The sequence below is a fragment of the Colobus angolensis genome, unplaced genomic scaffold, assembly GCF_000951035.1.
Source record: "Colobus angolensis palliatus isolate OR3802 unplaced genomic scaffold, Cang.pa_1.0 Scaffold267, whole genome shotgun sequence".
Lineage (NCBI taxonomy): Eukaryota > Metazoa > Chordata > Mammalia > Primates > Cercopithecidae > Colobus > Colobus angolensis.
In genome coordinates, this window is record NW_012115899.1 from 333,382 (window position 1) to 349,679 (window position 16,298).

Consider the following 16,298-nt stretch of genomic DNA (forward strand, 5'->3'; position numbering starts at 1 on the left):
AATAGCGTGAACCCGGGAGGTGGAGCTTGCAGTGAGCCGAGATTGCGCCACTGCACTGCAGTCTGGGAGACACAGCGAGACTCCGTCTCAAAAAAAAAAAAAAAATAGAGCTGTATGTATCTGTTCACATACATCTATACATATCTTTTTACAAAAATGTTGATAGTCTTTTCATGTTCTTTTGTAATTTTTTAGAACGTGTTGTATTCACAAGCACCCTGATTTAGTGTTGTAAAAATACGCTGTTATTGGCTGGGGGCAGTGGCTCACGCTTCCAGTCTCAGCACTTTGGGAGGCCAAGGCGTGCAGATCACTTGAGATCAGGAGTCCTAGACCAGCCTGGCCAACATGGTGAAACCCTGTCTCTACCAAATACAAAAATTAGCTGGGCATGGTGGTGCATGCCTGTAATTCCAGCCACTTGGGAGGCTGAGGCAGGAGAATCACTTGAACCCAGGAAGCGGAGGTTGCAGTGAACTGAGATTGCTCCACTGCACTCCAGCCTGGGTGACAGAGCAAGACTCTGTCTCAAAAAAAAAAAAAAAAAAAGCCGTAATTTTAACCCACCCCTCATTCTTGGACATTTAGGTTGTTTCCAATTTTATACCATTATAACCTTGCTTTACACATAGCATTTTGGAAATAATCACAGTTCTGTGATTGCTTTCCGGGCTTATTTCATTCAGGGAGCCGGAATGCTTCATGTTTTATCTCATTTCTTCTAATGCTTTCCTGGGCCAAAAGAAGTATTCTTTGCTCAAAGGAACTGAGGCTTGGGGAGGTGGAGTCTTTGTGTCTCACCCCCAGGCAAATAAGTAGTTAGGCCTGTGGATTAGAAGCTTCCTGTCTTATATTGTGGTCTTTTCTCTAAGTTGTGTCCTTTTTAACTTCTTACCTTCTCTCCTCTGACCCAAATAAGAAATTGTGACATCTCTTAAAAGTGAGTCATGTATATGTCATCTGTTTGGATTTGATTATTAAAAATGAATTCTCACCATTGCTTATAAGCCAGCTACTGTTCTGTAACTTAATCCAAATTTCAGAATCCTAGAAAGAATTCTAGAAATGTTCTTACCATGTATTCAGACAGGCTTGTTTTAAGTTGTTCTTTGTGTAGTTTTTTTCAAGACTCCTAAGTTCCTAAGAAGTTTTGTTGTAAAGACTTAAACCACCCTTAATTTTACATATTATTCTTATGATTTCTTAGATTTGTCAATGCTTTTTGACAAGTTTATTATATAGTAGTTCCATTGCACATGCTATTTATTTCTGTCATCAAAGTGTATCTTCAGAATTTTCTTTTCAAAATGTCTATTACTATTTTGCTTTTAGTTGGGAGCCCAGCATTTGCCTAACTAAAGAAGTTAATCCAATACTGAATTTTTTGTTTGTGCTCGACAGATGTCCAGATTAACATAAAGCGGTGTCTTAGCGATGGCTGCGACACTAGAATTCATGGTCTCAGGGCTGTTGGCTTTCAGAGAGTTAAGAAGTCTGGGGTCTCAGTCTCAGATGCTTCTGCAATATGGTATTGGTCTCTCCTGACATCTCTGGTGACGGCTTCTATGGAGACAAATCCCGCCTTTGTCCAGACAGTGCTGCACAATACTCAGTAAGTCATTCCCTCTATTTTCCAGCCCCCTCAACATGCCCTCATTCTCCTGTCATCCTTTAGGGAGTATCACTGAGCAGCCTTCCATCATTGATCGTCGTGGCTCAGTCAGCTCGGCCTCAGGTGCCCTAATGTTTCCTGTTGGTGCCTCTCATCTCCACAGCGCTTCTCTCTGATTGACGTTCTGACTTTACAGACTGAAAAAGTGCCCATTCCACCCTCCTGCTCCTCCTCACACAGTTCCTACAGTGTTCTTCATCAGCTCACTAAATGGACCAGTCTTGTGAGAAGGTCACTTATGCTGTGCCTGTTCTTTGTCCATTGGGAAGTAATTGCTCATGTTTATATAGGATTTGATGTTGGATAAAGCACTTTCAGCTGCTGTCTATTATTTTACCTACTGACACTGAAATGTACCTGTGAAAATTACCCCATTTTATAGACGCAGATGTTGTGACCTTTCCTGAAGTCACATGAGCAGGCTACAGTAATGGATCCATTGAGGGCTGTTTCCACTAATGAGTGAAATCTTTTCAGGGGTACTAAATTTATTTTGAAATGTAGAGTACTTTAAAAAAAAATGATTAGGGCAAAAAGACCAAGTAGTAACATATAAGACAAATACAACCAGCTATAGCAGCACTGAAATAATAGTATTGTGTAGATTCAGCAACTGATAATAGGCACCTATAGTGTAGGCTGTGAGAGTATCAGCCAAAAAGAGATTCCTAATATTTTGTTTTCGAGACATCTTTTGAGATTTGTTAGCACTATTGAGTAAAACTGTTTAGCAAATAACACTGCTGCAATGCTAGTTCTGAAGGGTAATAGTTGGCCATAACTTGTTCTTTCTTCCTGTTTTAACATATATTCTCACCAAATTATTTCATACTTAGAGAAGCATTGCAAGTTTACAGTTAACAAATAATTTTTATTTCTTCCTCAGTCATTAGAGAGTAATTTGCCAACCTGTGCCCCATCGTTCCTGCATACTTTAGTGTGTATTTCCTGTAAACAAGAACATTTACTGACAACCATTGAAATCAGGAAATCCACACTGGTGCACTTTGCTGCGTTGCCACCATCTCATCCTCAGACTCCCTTCAATTTTTGCACGTTGCCCCAGTCATGCCCCTTACAGCAAAAGGATCCAGCAAAATATTCTGCATTTCATTGTCATATCTCTTTAGTTTCCTTCATTCTGGAACAATTCCTCAGTATTTCCTTGACTTTCCTCAGTATGTTCTTGACCCTGATACTTTTGAAAATTACAGGTCAGTTATTTTGAAAAGTGTCCTTCAGTTCTGGTTTATTTGATGTTTCATCGTGATCAGATTGAGGTTTTGTATCTATCTCTAGCAGGAATATCATAGAAATGATGCTTTGTTCTCATTGCATCCCGTCGGGTTGCACCCAGCTTCAGATAGTCCTCATTCTAGTGCAGTCATGTTAACTTTGATCACTTGATTAAAGTGATTTTTGCCAGACTTTTCCATTGTAAAATAATTATTTTTCACTTCATAATTAATATGTTGAAGATGGTACTTTGAGACTGTAAATATCTCATTCGTCATCAGAACTTTATATTAGTGGATTCCTGTGTATGCACTAGATTATAGTCACCTGCAGTTTTGATGCTTATATTATCCTAGAGTTGGCTGGTGGCAACCCCTTCAGTCTGGCTTTTGTGTCCTTTTGACATGCCTCATTATTCTTGGAATGCTTCCATATGTTCTGACACAAAATATTCCAGGTTTATCTTGAATGTTCCCTGCATCAGTCCTGGAATCAGCCATTTTTCTGAATCAGGGCTCTCTAGGTGGAGATCTACCCGCCTTGGCCTCCCAGAGTGCAGAGATTACAGGCATGGGCCACCGTACCTGTCCTATGTCTTTATTTGTGACTCCCTTCTCTGATATTAAGAAACTTGCTTCCCATCATCCTTGATACATTTTCATACTTACCGAGTTCTCCTCTATGTAACCAGTGTCCCATTGTCCCTGCCCTTGCATGGACACCCTCCCTATCCCATTCCTGCTCCAGCATCTTTTGCAGACCTGCTGCTGTGGCTACCCTTGCACAGATGCCCTTCTTATCTTACTTGAGTTGCTATAGCCTGTGCCAGGCCACCCTTCTTGCCCCACTTGGTGCCTGCATTCCATATTAGGCCATACCTTTGTGAAGATACCTTTCTCACCCTGCTCAGGCTCTAAAACCTCACTGTAGGCCACCATGACTACTCCCCTTACTCCCCAGACACATACAGATGCCAATGTTGCACAGCCCCACCTTATGGACTGGATTTTCAGGAAAAGGAAGAGGTTTTTATGTTATTTTTTTGAAGATGTGGCAAGTGGTTGAAGAATGGACAGATTTTAAAGTTTGTGTCCCTACTCAGTTTTACTAGTTCATCTGCAATGACATTTTCATGCACTCCTGCCTTTTTAAGATTACTGATCTAAATCTATTTTAAAATAAATATTTATTGAAAAAATATCAATGAGGAAAAATAGGTAAGAAAAAGAATATTTTGGGACAGAAGTGTTTGCCTGTATCAGTGGAAATACAGTCAGTAAATGACTGCGTGCTACTTGTGTGCATTAGCCCTCACTGATCAGCTGCACCTGTGTGCAGCTGCCATGTTTATGCAACCCAAAAACAGCTCATTGTGTGGACAGGAGCAGAACTAGGGCAGAGTGTGAGCTGACACAGTGTTAGCTTTGCTGTATTGTCTCTATTTTGAAATGTAGAAATGAAATTGTTTCAGGGATTTTCATTACCATTATCATGAAGCGACTAAGTTGTAGAATTTTGAGATATTTTTGGTACATTCACAGAATACCTTGAAATTTTTCATGGTGCACTCACTCACCTAGCACAGTTGCTGGCACACAGTGGGGCTCAGAAGTCATTTGTTGCATACATTTTTGATGACTGGTAACCTAGAGGAGGTAAAGCTATTGAGGGATTCAGAAAGATACGTGTAAGCAAAGACAAGAAAAGGGAAACGTTAAAACAGACATGAAGGTGGAAAGGCCAAGAAACATGGCAGGAATGGAGATGGTGATGGGCTAATCTGTTTAGGAAAACATGAAATTCATGACACCTCTTTAGATACCATAGATCTTCAGATCCTAGGTATACAATTTTCTTGTTTTTTCCCCTATTGCTGCTGAACAAATTATAAAATAAGTTTTCTACTGAGCCACAAGCTGCTCTGCCTCTTGGGTCAGTTTTTCTAACACTGCTTAACATGAAAGCTGGATTCCAGAGAGTTGAATAAGCTTTATTCCACAGAGGGAAGTAGAACTCCTAAAAGAAAGAAAGAAACAAACACAAACCCCTATCAAACTACTTAGCACTATGACTCCTGGGCAAAAAAAAAGCTAGTTTAGGCCAGGCACGGCAACTTATGCCTGTAATCCCAGCACTTTGGGAGGCTAAGGTGGGTGGATCACGAGGTCACGAGTTCAAGCCCAGCCTGGCCAAGATGGTGAAACCCCATGTCTACTAAAAATACAAAAAAATTAGCCAGGCTTGGTGGCAGGCTCCTGTAATCCTAGCTACTCAGGAGGATGAGGCAGGAGAATAGCTTGAACCTGGGAGGTGGAGGTTGCAGTGAACCGAGATCGTGCCACTGCACTTCATCCTGGATGACAGAGGGAGATTCCGTCTCAAATACAACACAACAAAACAAAACAAAAAAGGGGCCAGTTTATATTGTGTGCCAGCTTCTCTGTGGGAACACTGTCTGTTTATAAGGGATTAGTCAAAACAAGCTTGTAACAGTTTATTTTTTGTCTAAATTCAGTCTGGTTTTCTGATTTTACATTTTCCTCTTCTAGGAAGGCACTGCGGCACATGCCTCCACTCTCTCTCTCACCAGGATCTACAGATTTCTCAACTTTCCTCTCTCCTAATGTGCTGGAAGAAGTGGACAGTTTCCTCATAAGGATAACTAGGTAAAATCAAGGCTGATGAGGGTAAACTCTGTGAGGAATGGAGTGCATATATGCTTGTTAAGTCTTTAAAAAATGTATGTTAATCTTTTAACCATCACCGCTAAAAATGTTGGCTTTTTAGTAGCTAAAGAGAAAGTGACATAATAGTTCACTCATCTAAACTCCATTATTTAGCGATATCACCTGACCTGAAGAATTGGGGAGGCGGGGGAGGGGTGTTGCAGGGCCCGAGGGGAGTAGTCCTGTGATTCTGATAGAACAGAAGTCTCAAAGTCCAACTGGCATAGCCCTCCCTCACTCAGAACCTGCTGAAGTTCTTCACATGCAGGTCCAGGGAACCTGATTACCTGTAGAACTGGGAAAGGGCGCCTGGATAGCTTGATAGAGGAGACCGCTTTGTGTGGGGACACTCAGTTCTGCCTCAGTGAGCCCTGAGGACATTACTGTATTAGAGGACAAAACAGTCCCTGAGCCATCTAGACAGTTTTTAACGTTTCAGTGTAATGTGTTTAAATTAAAGGCAAAGAAGTATAATTCAGTGTAATACATTTTTGGTACTTCAAGCGTAAACCCTCAACTCTCTGGCCAAGTCAACTCATTACCCAAGGCTTCTTAATAGCAGAGGCCTATTAGAGTAGCTTGTTGGTATTATTTAATATTTAAAGATTAAAGGTTATAGAAGTGAGGCTTTCATTCTCTGGCTCTCTGGATTGATTTAATTTTTCCTTAGGTTATCTTAAGGTATTTTGAAAAATATTTCTGATAAACCTGTAGAAAGCATATGGTAGGTTAATGTTACTTGTGGTGATCACTTCCATGGGGTTTGAGCCACCTGGATTTTTTCATGTTTTTAAGAAGTGAAAAGTTTTTGCTCTTTGCTTATAGCTGCTGTTCTACCCCAGAGGTAGAACTGACTCTTCTGGCTTTTGCACTCGCAAGAGGAAGTGTTGCCAAAGTGATGAGCTCTCTATGCACCATCACTGACCATCTGGATACACAATATGATGCCTCATCCCTCATCCTGTCCATGGCGTCAGTCAGACAGAACCTGCTCCTCAAATATGGTAAATATGGTAAAACATGGGGGTGATGCAGATGTCAACAGTGGACAAATCATAAAGCCATTCTTTGCCATATGACCTTCTGGTATCTTCTCATCTTTTTGGGTTGTCATAGTTACACCATGATTCCTGGATGAGCATATCCTCTGAGTATCAGACCTTACTAGGATTAGCAGGGAGAAGGGGGATTTTGGTTCATTTATGTGATGGCAGTATCACCAGAAGAGGACACTTGAGTGTCCACAAGGCTGTGCTCCCACAATCTGCTTGCAGAATTACTCAGGTCTGGTGGCCACTTGAACACAGCCATCTTTGGTAAAGTACTGAAGTGTCTCATTGTGTAGGCCAACAGGGTTGGAGTAGTTCTTACCTGTTGGAGGGAGGAAGCTATCCAAGATACGGTGCAAAGGAATCTTTGTCTTAGAATGCATCCCTCTGCATTCCCGTGATAGCTGCTCTGAAGGATTTGGACACCTGTCTGCCACCGCTTTCCCCTCTTGGGCCCAGCAGTAATTCCTGTGAGCATTTTTCTGCTAAACTAGGATGGGGCCTTATCGTCCCTCTCAACACAGGAGCCCATAAAGTTACTCCCAAAGGACTGCAGTGCAGCACTTCCTCTTGCGAGTGCAGCCTTCCTGGACTCCACAGTATATAGTATTGGGTCTCATCCTGTTTGCAATATTACAGTGATATTTTTGCCATTTTACTTATTTACTTATTTATTTTGAGAGAGAGTGTCTTGCTGTGTTGCACAGATTGGAGTGTGGTGGCATGATCACAGCTCACTGCAGCCTTGACCTCCCAGGCTCAAGTGATCCTCCTGCATCACTCTCCCAAGTACCTGGGACCACAGGTGCATGCCAGCATACCTAGTTAATTTTTTAAATTTTTTGTAGAGATTGGGTCTCACTATGTTGGCCAAGCTGGTCTCCCAGGCTAAAGCAGTCCTCCCACCTTGGCCTCTTAAAATCCTGGGACTACAGGCGTGAGCTACCACACCTGGCCTCTGCCGTGACATTTCTACCTTTGTCCTTTGTCTTAATATGAGTGACTTAATGGCTTCTTTGTATGTTATTTTTATTTTTATTTTATATTTATTTATTTTTTGAGACAGAGTCCTGCTCTGTCACCCAGGTTGGAGTGCAGTGGCATAATCTCAGCTCACTGAGACGTCCACCTCCCAGGTTCAAGTGATCCTCTCGCCTTAGCTTCCTGAGTAGCTGGGACTATAGGCATGCACCACCACACCTGGCTAATTTGAAAAATTTTTTTTTAGAAATGAGCTCTCCCAGTGTTGACCATGCTGGTCTCAAACTCCTGGACTCAAGCAGTCCTCCCACCTCAGCCTTCCAAAATGCTGGGATTTACAGGCATGAGCCACGACGCCCAGCCTGTTTAATTTTTTTTTCTTTTGCCTGTTTAAATTTTAAAGTTAGACATTTGATGTCCTATAAATCTAGTTTCCTCCCTCAATTTTGAAAAGTTCTTTTCTTGGGTGGTTGGGGGTTGCACCAGGGAACAGCCCAGAGCAGGCCTGGCTGGGTAGAAGGGATAGCAGGTAGTGTCTGGAAGCCGAATAGAATTGAGACTGATGGTTGTTCAGGCAGGGAGCAGTGGATAGGAAGGAATGGGGTAATGTTCTAGTTCTAGGTCACATTGTAGGTGAACGGGTGTTCATTATATTATTAAAACAAAAGGAAAACATTTTCAGATCATCATAGCAAAAGATGATTTATATGTATATCTATAAATATATTTTTTTGCCAAAGCCAAGTGTTCTGAAAACGTTGATTTTTCTAATTCTTGAAACAGAAATTTTGCCTGAAGAGATGATTTAAAGAAGCAAGACCTAAAATATTTTATATTTACATGCAATTGTAATAAAGTTAATTATTGGCTCCAAAGCAGTATCTTAGGAGTCACCCCCTCAAATATGTTCCATCTGTGCTATCAACCTGTATCTTATAATGTCCTTTTTTCAGAACAGTGATTGTTCTAGAAAGCGGTCCTTGGGATCACTCAGGGACATAGCTGTACTTTGTCTCTTTCAGGAAAGCACAAAGGGATGGTGTCAACTTTTGTCTAATATTGCTTGCTGCTCTATTTCAGCTTTTAAACAGAGATTTTTAGTTGGCAGTCGGAGTAGCCACAGGACTCTGTTTCCACACATAGGTGTGCTAGTTTCCAGTTCTTCCTATTTTGGCTTAAAGCTTGCTTTGCCTTTTCTTTGGTCAGGTAAACCTCTCCAGTTGACTCTTCAGGCATGTGACGTCAAAGGAAAAGAAGATAAGTCTGGACCCGAAAACCTCCTTGTTGAACCATGGACAAGGGATGGTGAGTGGTGGGTCTGTCCGTCTCCAGTGTGCTCGATAGACAGGAGTCAGCTGTGTGGAAGCACACTCTGGGCTTTGGAATGTCCGAGGCGTGCAGTCTTCAACTTCAGGTTGTTTCTCAGTTGGCAGTGGTTCCTGAACAATTTGTGTGGTTTACTTGTAATCTGCCTAGGTGTCAATGACCTATAACAACTTAGAGGTATTTGAGAGCCTGAAGTTTTGAAGAGCAAGGATTCTTTCTCTTGGAATATAAAAAGTTACTGTTTTTTTTTTTTTGAAAGGGAGTCTCGCTCTGTTGCCCAGGCTGGAGTGCAGTGGCCGCATCTCAGCTCACTGCAAGCTCCACCTCCCGGTTTGACACCATTCTCCTGCCTCAGCCTCCTGAGTAGCTGGGACTACAGGCGCCCGCCACCTCGCCCGGCTAGTTTTTTTGTATTTTTAGTAGAGACGGGGTTTCACCATGTTAGCCAGGATGGTCTCGATCTCCTGACCTCGTGATCTGCCCGTCTTGGCCTCCCAAAGTGCTGGGATTACAGGCTTGAGCCACTGCGCCCGGCCTGTTTTTTTTTTAATCGATTTCCAGTTGTCTTTCCATTGTGTTATCTTCAGGTAGTAGGTGCTACAGCAGGTCAGTAGCCCTTCACTACTGACTGAAAACATTGTTTAAGAAGGGTATTTCCAGGCCGGGTGCAGTGACTCACGCCTATAATCCCAGCACTTTGGGAGGCCAAGGCAGGAGGATCACTTGAGGCCAGGAGTTCAAGACCAGCCTGACCGACATGGTGAAACCCCATCTCTAATAAAAAACTACAAAAATTAGCCTGTTGTGGTGGCAGGGCACCTGTAATTCCAACTACTTGGGAGGCTGAGGCATGAGAATCACTTGAATCCGGGTGGTAGAGGTTGCAGTGAACTGAGATCCCGCCTCTGCCTTTCAGCCTAGGTGACAGAGCGAGACTCTGTTTCAAAAAAACAAAACAAAACAAAGAAGGGTGTTTCTAGATATAGCTGATCTAGTATTTGAGTGTCTAGAGGAAGCCTCACTTTTCCTAGTGTCAACATAATAATTGCTGATGTGCTTTTCATCTTTGCTGGAGGCTCCTTCCTTATCTCGTGATGAGGTGTTTGTGAGTCTCTTTCTCATCCGTCTTGTTGGCCGCCTCGTTATTGTCCTCTGTGTCCCTTTTTCCCTCACTGGACTGATTTGAATCTTGCTGATTCACTAGAGGAAGTGGAATGTTCCAGCAATGATCAGACATTGAAAGGGACGGGCCTTGCTGCTTTGTATCTGGTTCTCCTTGGCTTTCCTCTCAGCAATGCGTCCTCCTATATTCTCAGTGGTTGCCTCTTCTCTGTCCTGTTTCCCGTATTCATTCTCAGCACTCATGGAGTCCAGACCCTGGGAGAACATGCTTTTCCCAGCTGCACCTTCTCTCCTCAATGCTCCTCTTCAGCAGTAGATGCTTAAACCAGATTGTTTCCCTACTGTCTTCCCTGAGCAGCTCAGCCTCTGCAGAAATAGTTTCTTTACTGCATCCATCTCCAGCCATACTGAAGGTCATGGCTGGCTGTGAGGCTCCTGCTATCCAAAGTGGGTGGGGCTGGGAGGAGGTGGTGTTAACTCCTTGTTCCTGTCCCTTCCCCTCGCCCAAGAAAGCCAAGCCCACCCTGCCAAATGCCCTCTGCGTTTTTCCTTCACATGCTGAAGATTTGGAATTTTTGTTCCTGGAGCATGTGAAGATGTGCATTTTTTCTTTCTTTCTTTCTTTCTTTCTTTCTTTCTTTTTCTTTCTTTCTCTCTTTCTTCCTTTCTTCCTTCCTTCCTTTCTTCCTTTCTTCCTTTCCTTTCTTCCTTTCTTTTCTTTCTTTTCTTCCTTTCCTTTCCTTTCCTTTTCCCCCTCCCCTCCCCTCCCCTTCCTTTTTTGAGACAGGGTCTCATTGTGTCGCCCAGGCTGGAGTGCAGTGGCACGATCTCAGCTCACAGCATGGGGTGCAGTGGCGCGATCTCAGCTCACAGCATCCTCCACCTCACAGGTTCACGCCATTCTCCTGCCTCAGCCTCCCAAGTAGCTGGGACTACAGGTGCCCGCCACTGTGCCTGGCTCATTTTTTTATTTTAATAGAGACAAGGTTTCACCATGTTAGCCAGGATGGTCTCGATCTCCTGACCTTGTGAGCCACGGCGCCTGGCTGAATGTGGATTTCTAACACTATTCATGGGCATTTCTCCTGGTAGTAGATTTTACCAGCTCTTGTGCCTGGTCTGATTTGAATATTTTGTTATTCTCCCTGTGTCTTTTACCTACCCAGTTCTCCTTCCTGCTTTTTCCCCTCCTTAGATTGAGTGGGTTTTAAAAATCTAGCTGTAGTTTGTGGATTTGCTTTTTTTGCCATGTGCCTGAGAAGCACAGGGGTGGGATGTGAATGGGTGTGGGGAGCACTGGGTTCCTCCTGCTTCCTCCCTTCAGCCATCACTATCTGCTGCTTGTAACTCAGGTTTGGTGTTGCTCTCTCTTGCTGCACTGCAAAAAGTAACCCTTAAGAGGCAGACAAGAGGAGAGTACTCATGGCCAGAGCTGTTGGGTTTGGGGGTGATTTTTTCTTCCCCTTGTTGGAGTAAAAGCTCTTCTCATGGGTACACGTCTGGTTCTCCAACTGTGGGGAAGTACCATTTTTGGACAAGTGCCACTGCAGGGCCCAGAGAACTCAAACGCTGATACTTCAGGGGGCTAACATTCCTGGCAGTCACCACTGTCACTTGATCTGGTATTTTAAAGGAATACTGAGTGCTACTGATAGGAACAGAAGTGGTAGATTTATTAAATCCTTTAAATCTAATTGGTTATTTTTTTTTTCCCTGTCATCTAAAAAGAATAAATTTGGCAAGTGGAGGTCAGGGTGTCAAAACTTGTAGATTTAAAATACCACAGTTCAGCCGGGTGCAGTGGCTCACATCTGTAATCCCAGCACTTAGGGAGGCCGAAGCAGGCAGATCATCTGAGGTCAGGAGTTCGAGAACAGCCTGGCCAACGTGGTGAAACCCCATCTCTACTAACAATAGAAAAATTAGCCAGGCATGGTGGCAGGCACTTGTCCCAGCTACTTGGGAGGCTGAGGCAGGAGAATTGCTTGAACCTGGCAGGCGGAGGTTGCAGTGAGCTGAGATTGCACCATTACACTCCCACCTGGGTGACAAGAGCGAAACTCTGTCTCAAAAAAAAAAAAAAAAAAATCAGTCAAACCTGTGAGCTAGACTGGGCACAGTGGCTCATGCCTATAACCCCAACACTTTGGGAGGCAGGGGTGGAAGGATTGCCTGAGACCAACAGTTTGAGACCAGTCTGGGCAACATAGTGAGACCCAGTCACTACAAAAAATAAAAAAAAAATTGCTGGGCATGGTGGTGTGTGCCTGTGGGCCTACTTAGGCTGAGGCAGGAGGATTGTTTGAGCTCAGGAGTTTAAGGCCACAGTGAGCTGTGATCGCACCACTGCACTCCAGCCTGGGCAGCAGACCAAGACCCTGTGTCTAAAAAACAAAAGTGAAAAATGAAAAAAAACATGTGAGCTGGTTTCTTACCAAGAAAAGGAAGCACAGAAGTTTTACTTATTTTTTTAAGGTTTTGTTTTTGTTTTGCCTTTCTGAAAAAATGTAAATGCATATTTGGTGGCAATGTTATTTTAAAGGAGTCTGATTCTGTTGACTTAAATTATTGCTTCTGCTACTACATTGAGACTAATTAAGATTGCTGATTTATCATTTAACTTTTAGACAGTACTTTAGCCTTTACACAGATTTATTTTAAATAGAGATACCCAGACCTCTGGGGAAAGGTGACAGTTCAATAACTGGGGTAGTTTTCAGTATTACTGTTAGTAGAGTTGTGTGAATTTTTGGTAATATGGATTCTTAAAATTGCCTATAGAATTGCTCTTTCATAGAATTAGATCATATAGCTCCTGTGTGAATTAGAAAAGATTCCTTTGGATTTAATTTTCTTGGTTTTGGTGACACATTTTGCACATTGTCTTTACAAATTTTTGTTTTCTTGAACTCAATGTAATGAAATAGGAAACATGAAATTGGTTTTACTGTTGTCATTTTGATAGGCAGAATTGTTGAGAACAATTCTGAGTCCCAGAAAAAAAAGCTTATTTAATGCTGAGTTATATCATTTACAGAAGTTTGAAAGAGAAAGGCAACCTTGGGTCTAGCAGAAGATTTTTTCGTGAGTTGTCGAAGGATAATTACCAACAATCAAAAAAGGAAAATAGTGACTGTCATACGAATACAAGTGAACACATGGCGTACTTTGAATGTATTTACTTTAATTTATTTATTCATTCATTCATTTGAGACAGGATCTCACTCTGCTGCCCAGACTGGAGTGTAGTGTTGTGATAATAGCTCACTGCAGCCTCCACCTCCCAGGCTCAAGCGATCTCCCACCCCGGCCTTCCAAGTAGCTCGGATTGCAGGTGTGCACCACCACCATGCCTGGCTGAATGTTTTTTTTTTTTTTTTTTGAGATGGAGTCTCTCTCTGTCACTTAGGCTAGCTGGAGTGCAATGGTGCAATCTCGGCTTACTACAGCCTCCGCCTCCTAGGTTCAGGCGATTCTCCTGTCTCATCCTCCTGAGTAGCTGGGATTATAAGTGTGTGCCACCATGCCCAGCAAATTTTGTGGTTTTAGTAGAGATGGGGTTTTCACCATGTTGGCCAGGCTGGTCTCGAACTCCTGACCTCAAGTGAACTGCCTGCCTCAGACTCCCAAAGTGCTAGGATTACAGGTGTGAGCCACCACAACCGCCTTGATTTTTTTGTTTTTTTTGTTTTGTTTTTTTTTGGTAGAAATGGGGTCTCACCATGCTGCCCAGGCTGGTTTTGAACTCCCAGGCTCAAGTGATCCACCGACCTCAGCCTCCTAAAGTACTGGGATTACAGGCATGAGCTACTGCGCCTGGCCCAGACGTTTTATTTAGCTCAATTAATGAGGGAACCAGTAAGATGTTACAAACATTTCTAAGGAGAATTCATAAAATACATATAGACTAATAGGAATGCTAAAATCAATTTGCATATAGATAGAATATTGATCAGTATCCATAAGGAATAATCAGCAACATTTCCACAGAACCCAGTGTTTAGTTCTGTGGACAGGAATCCCGTGCATCACTACCAGTATTCTACAACTTACCGAACTGTAAAATAGCTTAGAGACCATAAAAGGCAGAGATGACCCAAAGAGCGGGTTGGCTAGGACACCCAGTGATTCTTTTTTTTTTTCCCCCCATTTCAAAGCCTTTTGTAAACTTTCCTGACAAAGTGTTGTAAAAGCTAACTAATCCCTTTCTCAGCCTCTTAGCCAGTAGGCTTCATCAGCCCAGCCAGCCATCAACCATGGTTGTAGGTGTGGCTCAGGAAGACGATTGTGCAGTCTTTTGTCGCTTTGGCCTAAATGTTTTATAAACATTGATTTTCTTATTGTTACCTCAGAGCATGGCTACCTGTGAGGTGGAGGAAATTGTGCCCTGAGAAAGTCATACCTGGTCAGTTCTCTGCTTGCCTAGGGGCTTATCATTGGGGTTACCTCTGTCCAAAGAGGAAATTTTTTCTCTAATTTTCTTTTTTTTTTTTTTGAGACGGAGTCTCGCTCTGCCGCCCGGGCTGGAGTGCAGTAGCCATATCTCAGCTCACTGCAAGCTCCGCCTCCCAGGTTTACGCCATTCTCCCGCCTCAGCCTCCGGAGTAGCTGGGACTACAGGCTCCCGCCACCTCGCCCGGCTGGTTTTTTGTATTTTTTAGTAGAGATGGGGTTTCACCGTGTTGGCCAGGATGGTCTCGATCTCCTGACCTCGTGATCCGCCCGTCTCGGCCTCCCAAAGTGCTGGGATTACAGGCTTGAGCCACCGCGCCCGGCCTTCTCTAATTTTCATGAAGATATCAGACCAGTTACCCCTCCCCCCCTCCACCACCTCAAAGGATATGGTTTGTTTTTGTTAATCTTAGTTCTTAGGGCTATAAAAGTGGGTTAGTTCCCTAACTTGAGTTTTTGCTTTTTTCAGGTTTTCTTACAGAGACTGGAAAAACCAGAGCCAGCACTATTTTTTCTACTGGAACTGAATCTGCCTTCCAAGTTACACAGATAAGAATTATGGTAATTCGTGTGCTACCTTCTTTAAGCAATGTTACTACTTTTGTTTTGTTTCTAATTTTTGTGGGTACATAGTGGGTATATATATTTGTGGGGTACATGAGATGTTTTGATTTAGGCTTACAAAGTGAAATAATGATACAGAGAATGAGGATGAACTATCCATCGCCTCATGCATTTAGTCTTTGTGTTATAAACAATCCCGTTATACTGTTTTAGTTACTTTTCCATGTACAATTAGGTTATTATTGAATATTACCTTTTATTACATTTCAGAAGTCTACGTCGTTGGTGTTTTGCTTTTTTTTTTTTTTTAAGTCAGACCTATGGCTGACCATGTCACTGGTTTTTCATTGAACATTTAATGATTACTTACTCTGTGCCAGGCCTGTAGCAGAGGGCAGGGACACAAAGATGGATAGATTGTCAAGTCTTTGAAATGGTGAGAATATAAGGTTTGAGAAAGTTAAGGAACATTTCTTGGGAAACAGCTTTCGTATTTTTTCAGGGCTTAATATATTTGAAATTTTGTTCATTGGTCTCATTTTGCTTTAACCTGTTTGAATTTAACCATGCTGGAAACAAAATGGCCACAGAACTTTTGCCTCTTTGATAGACTTCTTTCTAATCTCTGTTTCCAGGTTCGACGTGGTGGCATTGGTGCCCAGTGTGGGTTGGTATTTGCTTATAACTCATCTTCTGATAAATTTTGTGCAGAAGAACACTTCAAAAGGTTTGAAAAATATGACAAATGGAAGCTTCAGGAGCTCAGGCAATTTGTAAAAAGCAGGTAAGAAGGTAAAAAATCTTTGTAGAACAAAGATCTATAGAACAAAAGTCTTTGTAGTTAATAAGAATGTATTCATGCTCATTGGTGAACTATGCTTCCTTGTCTTTATAGAAAAAGTGCCTGTAATCCATCTCAGTGTCCTTAAGCATTTATTGCTTTCTAGCAGCATATCTGAAGATGTGTATGTTAATTTGTTCATAGCCTGTTGCTCAGTCCCTTTTGTGACCAGAGGCACAAATCTTCACAGTGGCTGGGTAATGATCCATCTGTGCCTGCGATCTGCAAGCCATTCCCCAACTCCTCTTCTCCCATTCCTGCTTTTCACAAAAATGTTTATTAAGTACCTACTATGTGCCAGGCCTGATGCTAGGTGCTAAAGATACTGT

At 42.6% G+C, this 16,298-nt stretch overlaps 1 protein-coding gene across 1 annotated transcript in view; it reads left to right on the forward strand.

Moving 5' to 3' along the window:
* The window catches only part of ZZEF1 (zinc finger, ZZ-type with EF-hand domain 1), a 159,662-nt gene that overhangs the window by 40,167 nt on the left and 103,197 nt on the right, over nucleotides 1-16,298 (forward strand). The window contains exons 7-12 of the mRNA XM_011947504.1: nucleotides 1,402-1,612; nucleotides 5,458-5,574; nucleotides 6,460-6,638; nucleotides 8,871-8,969; nucleotides 15,034-15,125; nucleotides 15,764-15,912. Coding sequence (XP_011802894.1) covers nucleotides 1,402-1,612; nucleotides 5,458-5,574; nucleotides 6,460-6,638; nucleotides 8,871-8,969; nucleotides 15,034-15,125; nucleotides 15,764-15,912 — 847 coding nt within the window. The remainder of the gene's footprint in view (nucleotides 1-1,401; nucleotides 1,613-5,457; nucleotides 5,575-6,459; nucleotides 6,639-8,870; nucleotides 8,970-15,033; nucleotides 15,126-15,763; nucleotides 15,913-16,298) is intronic.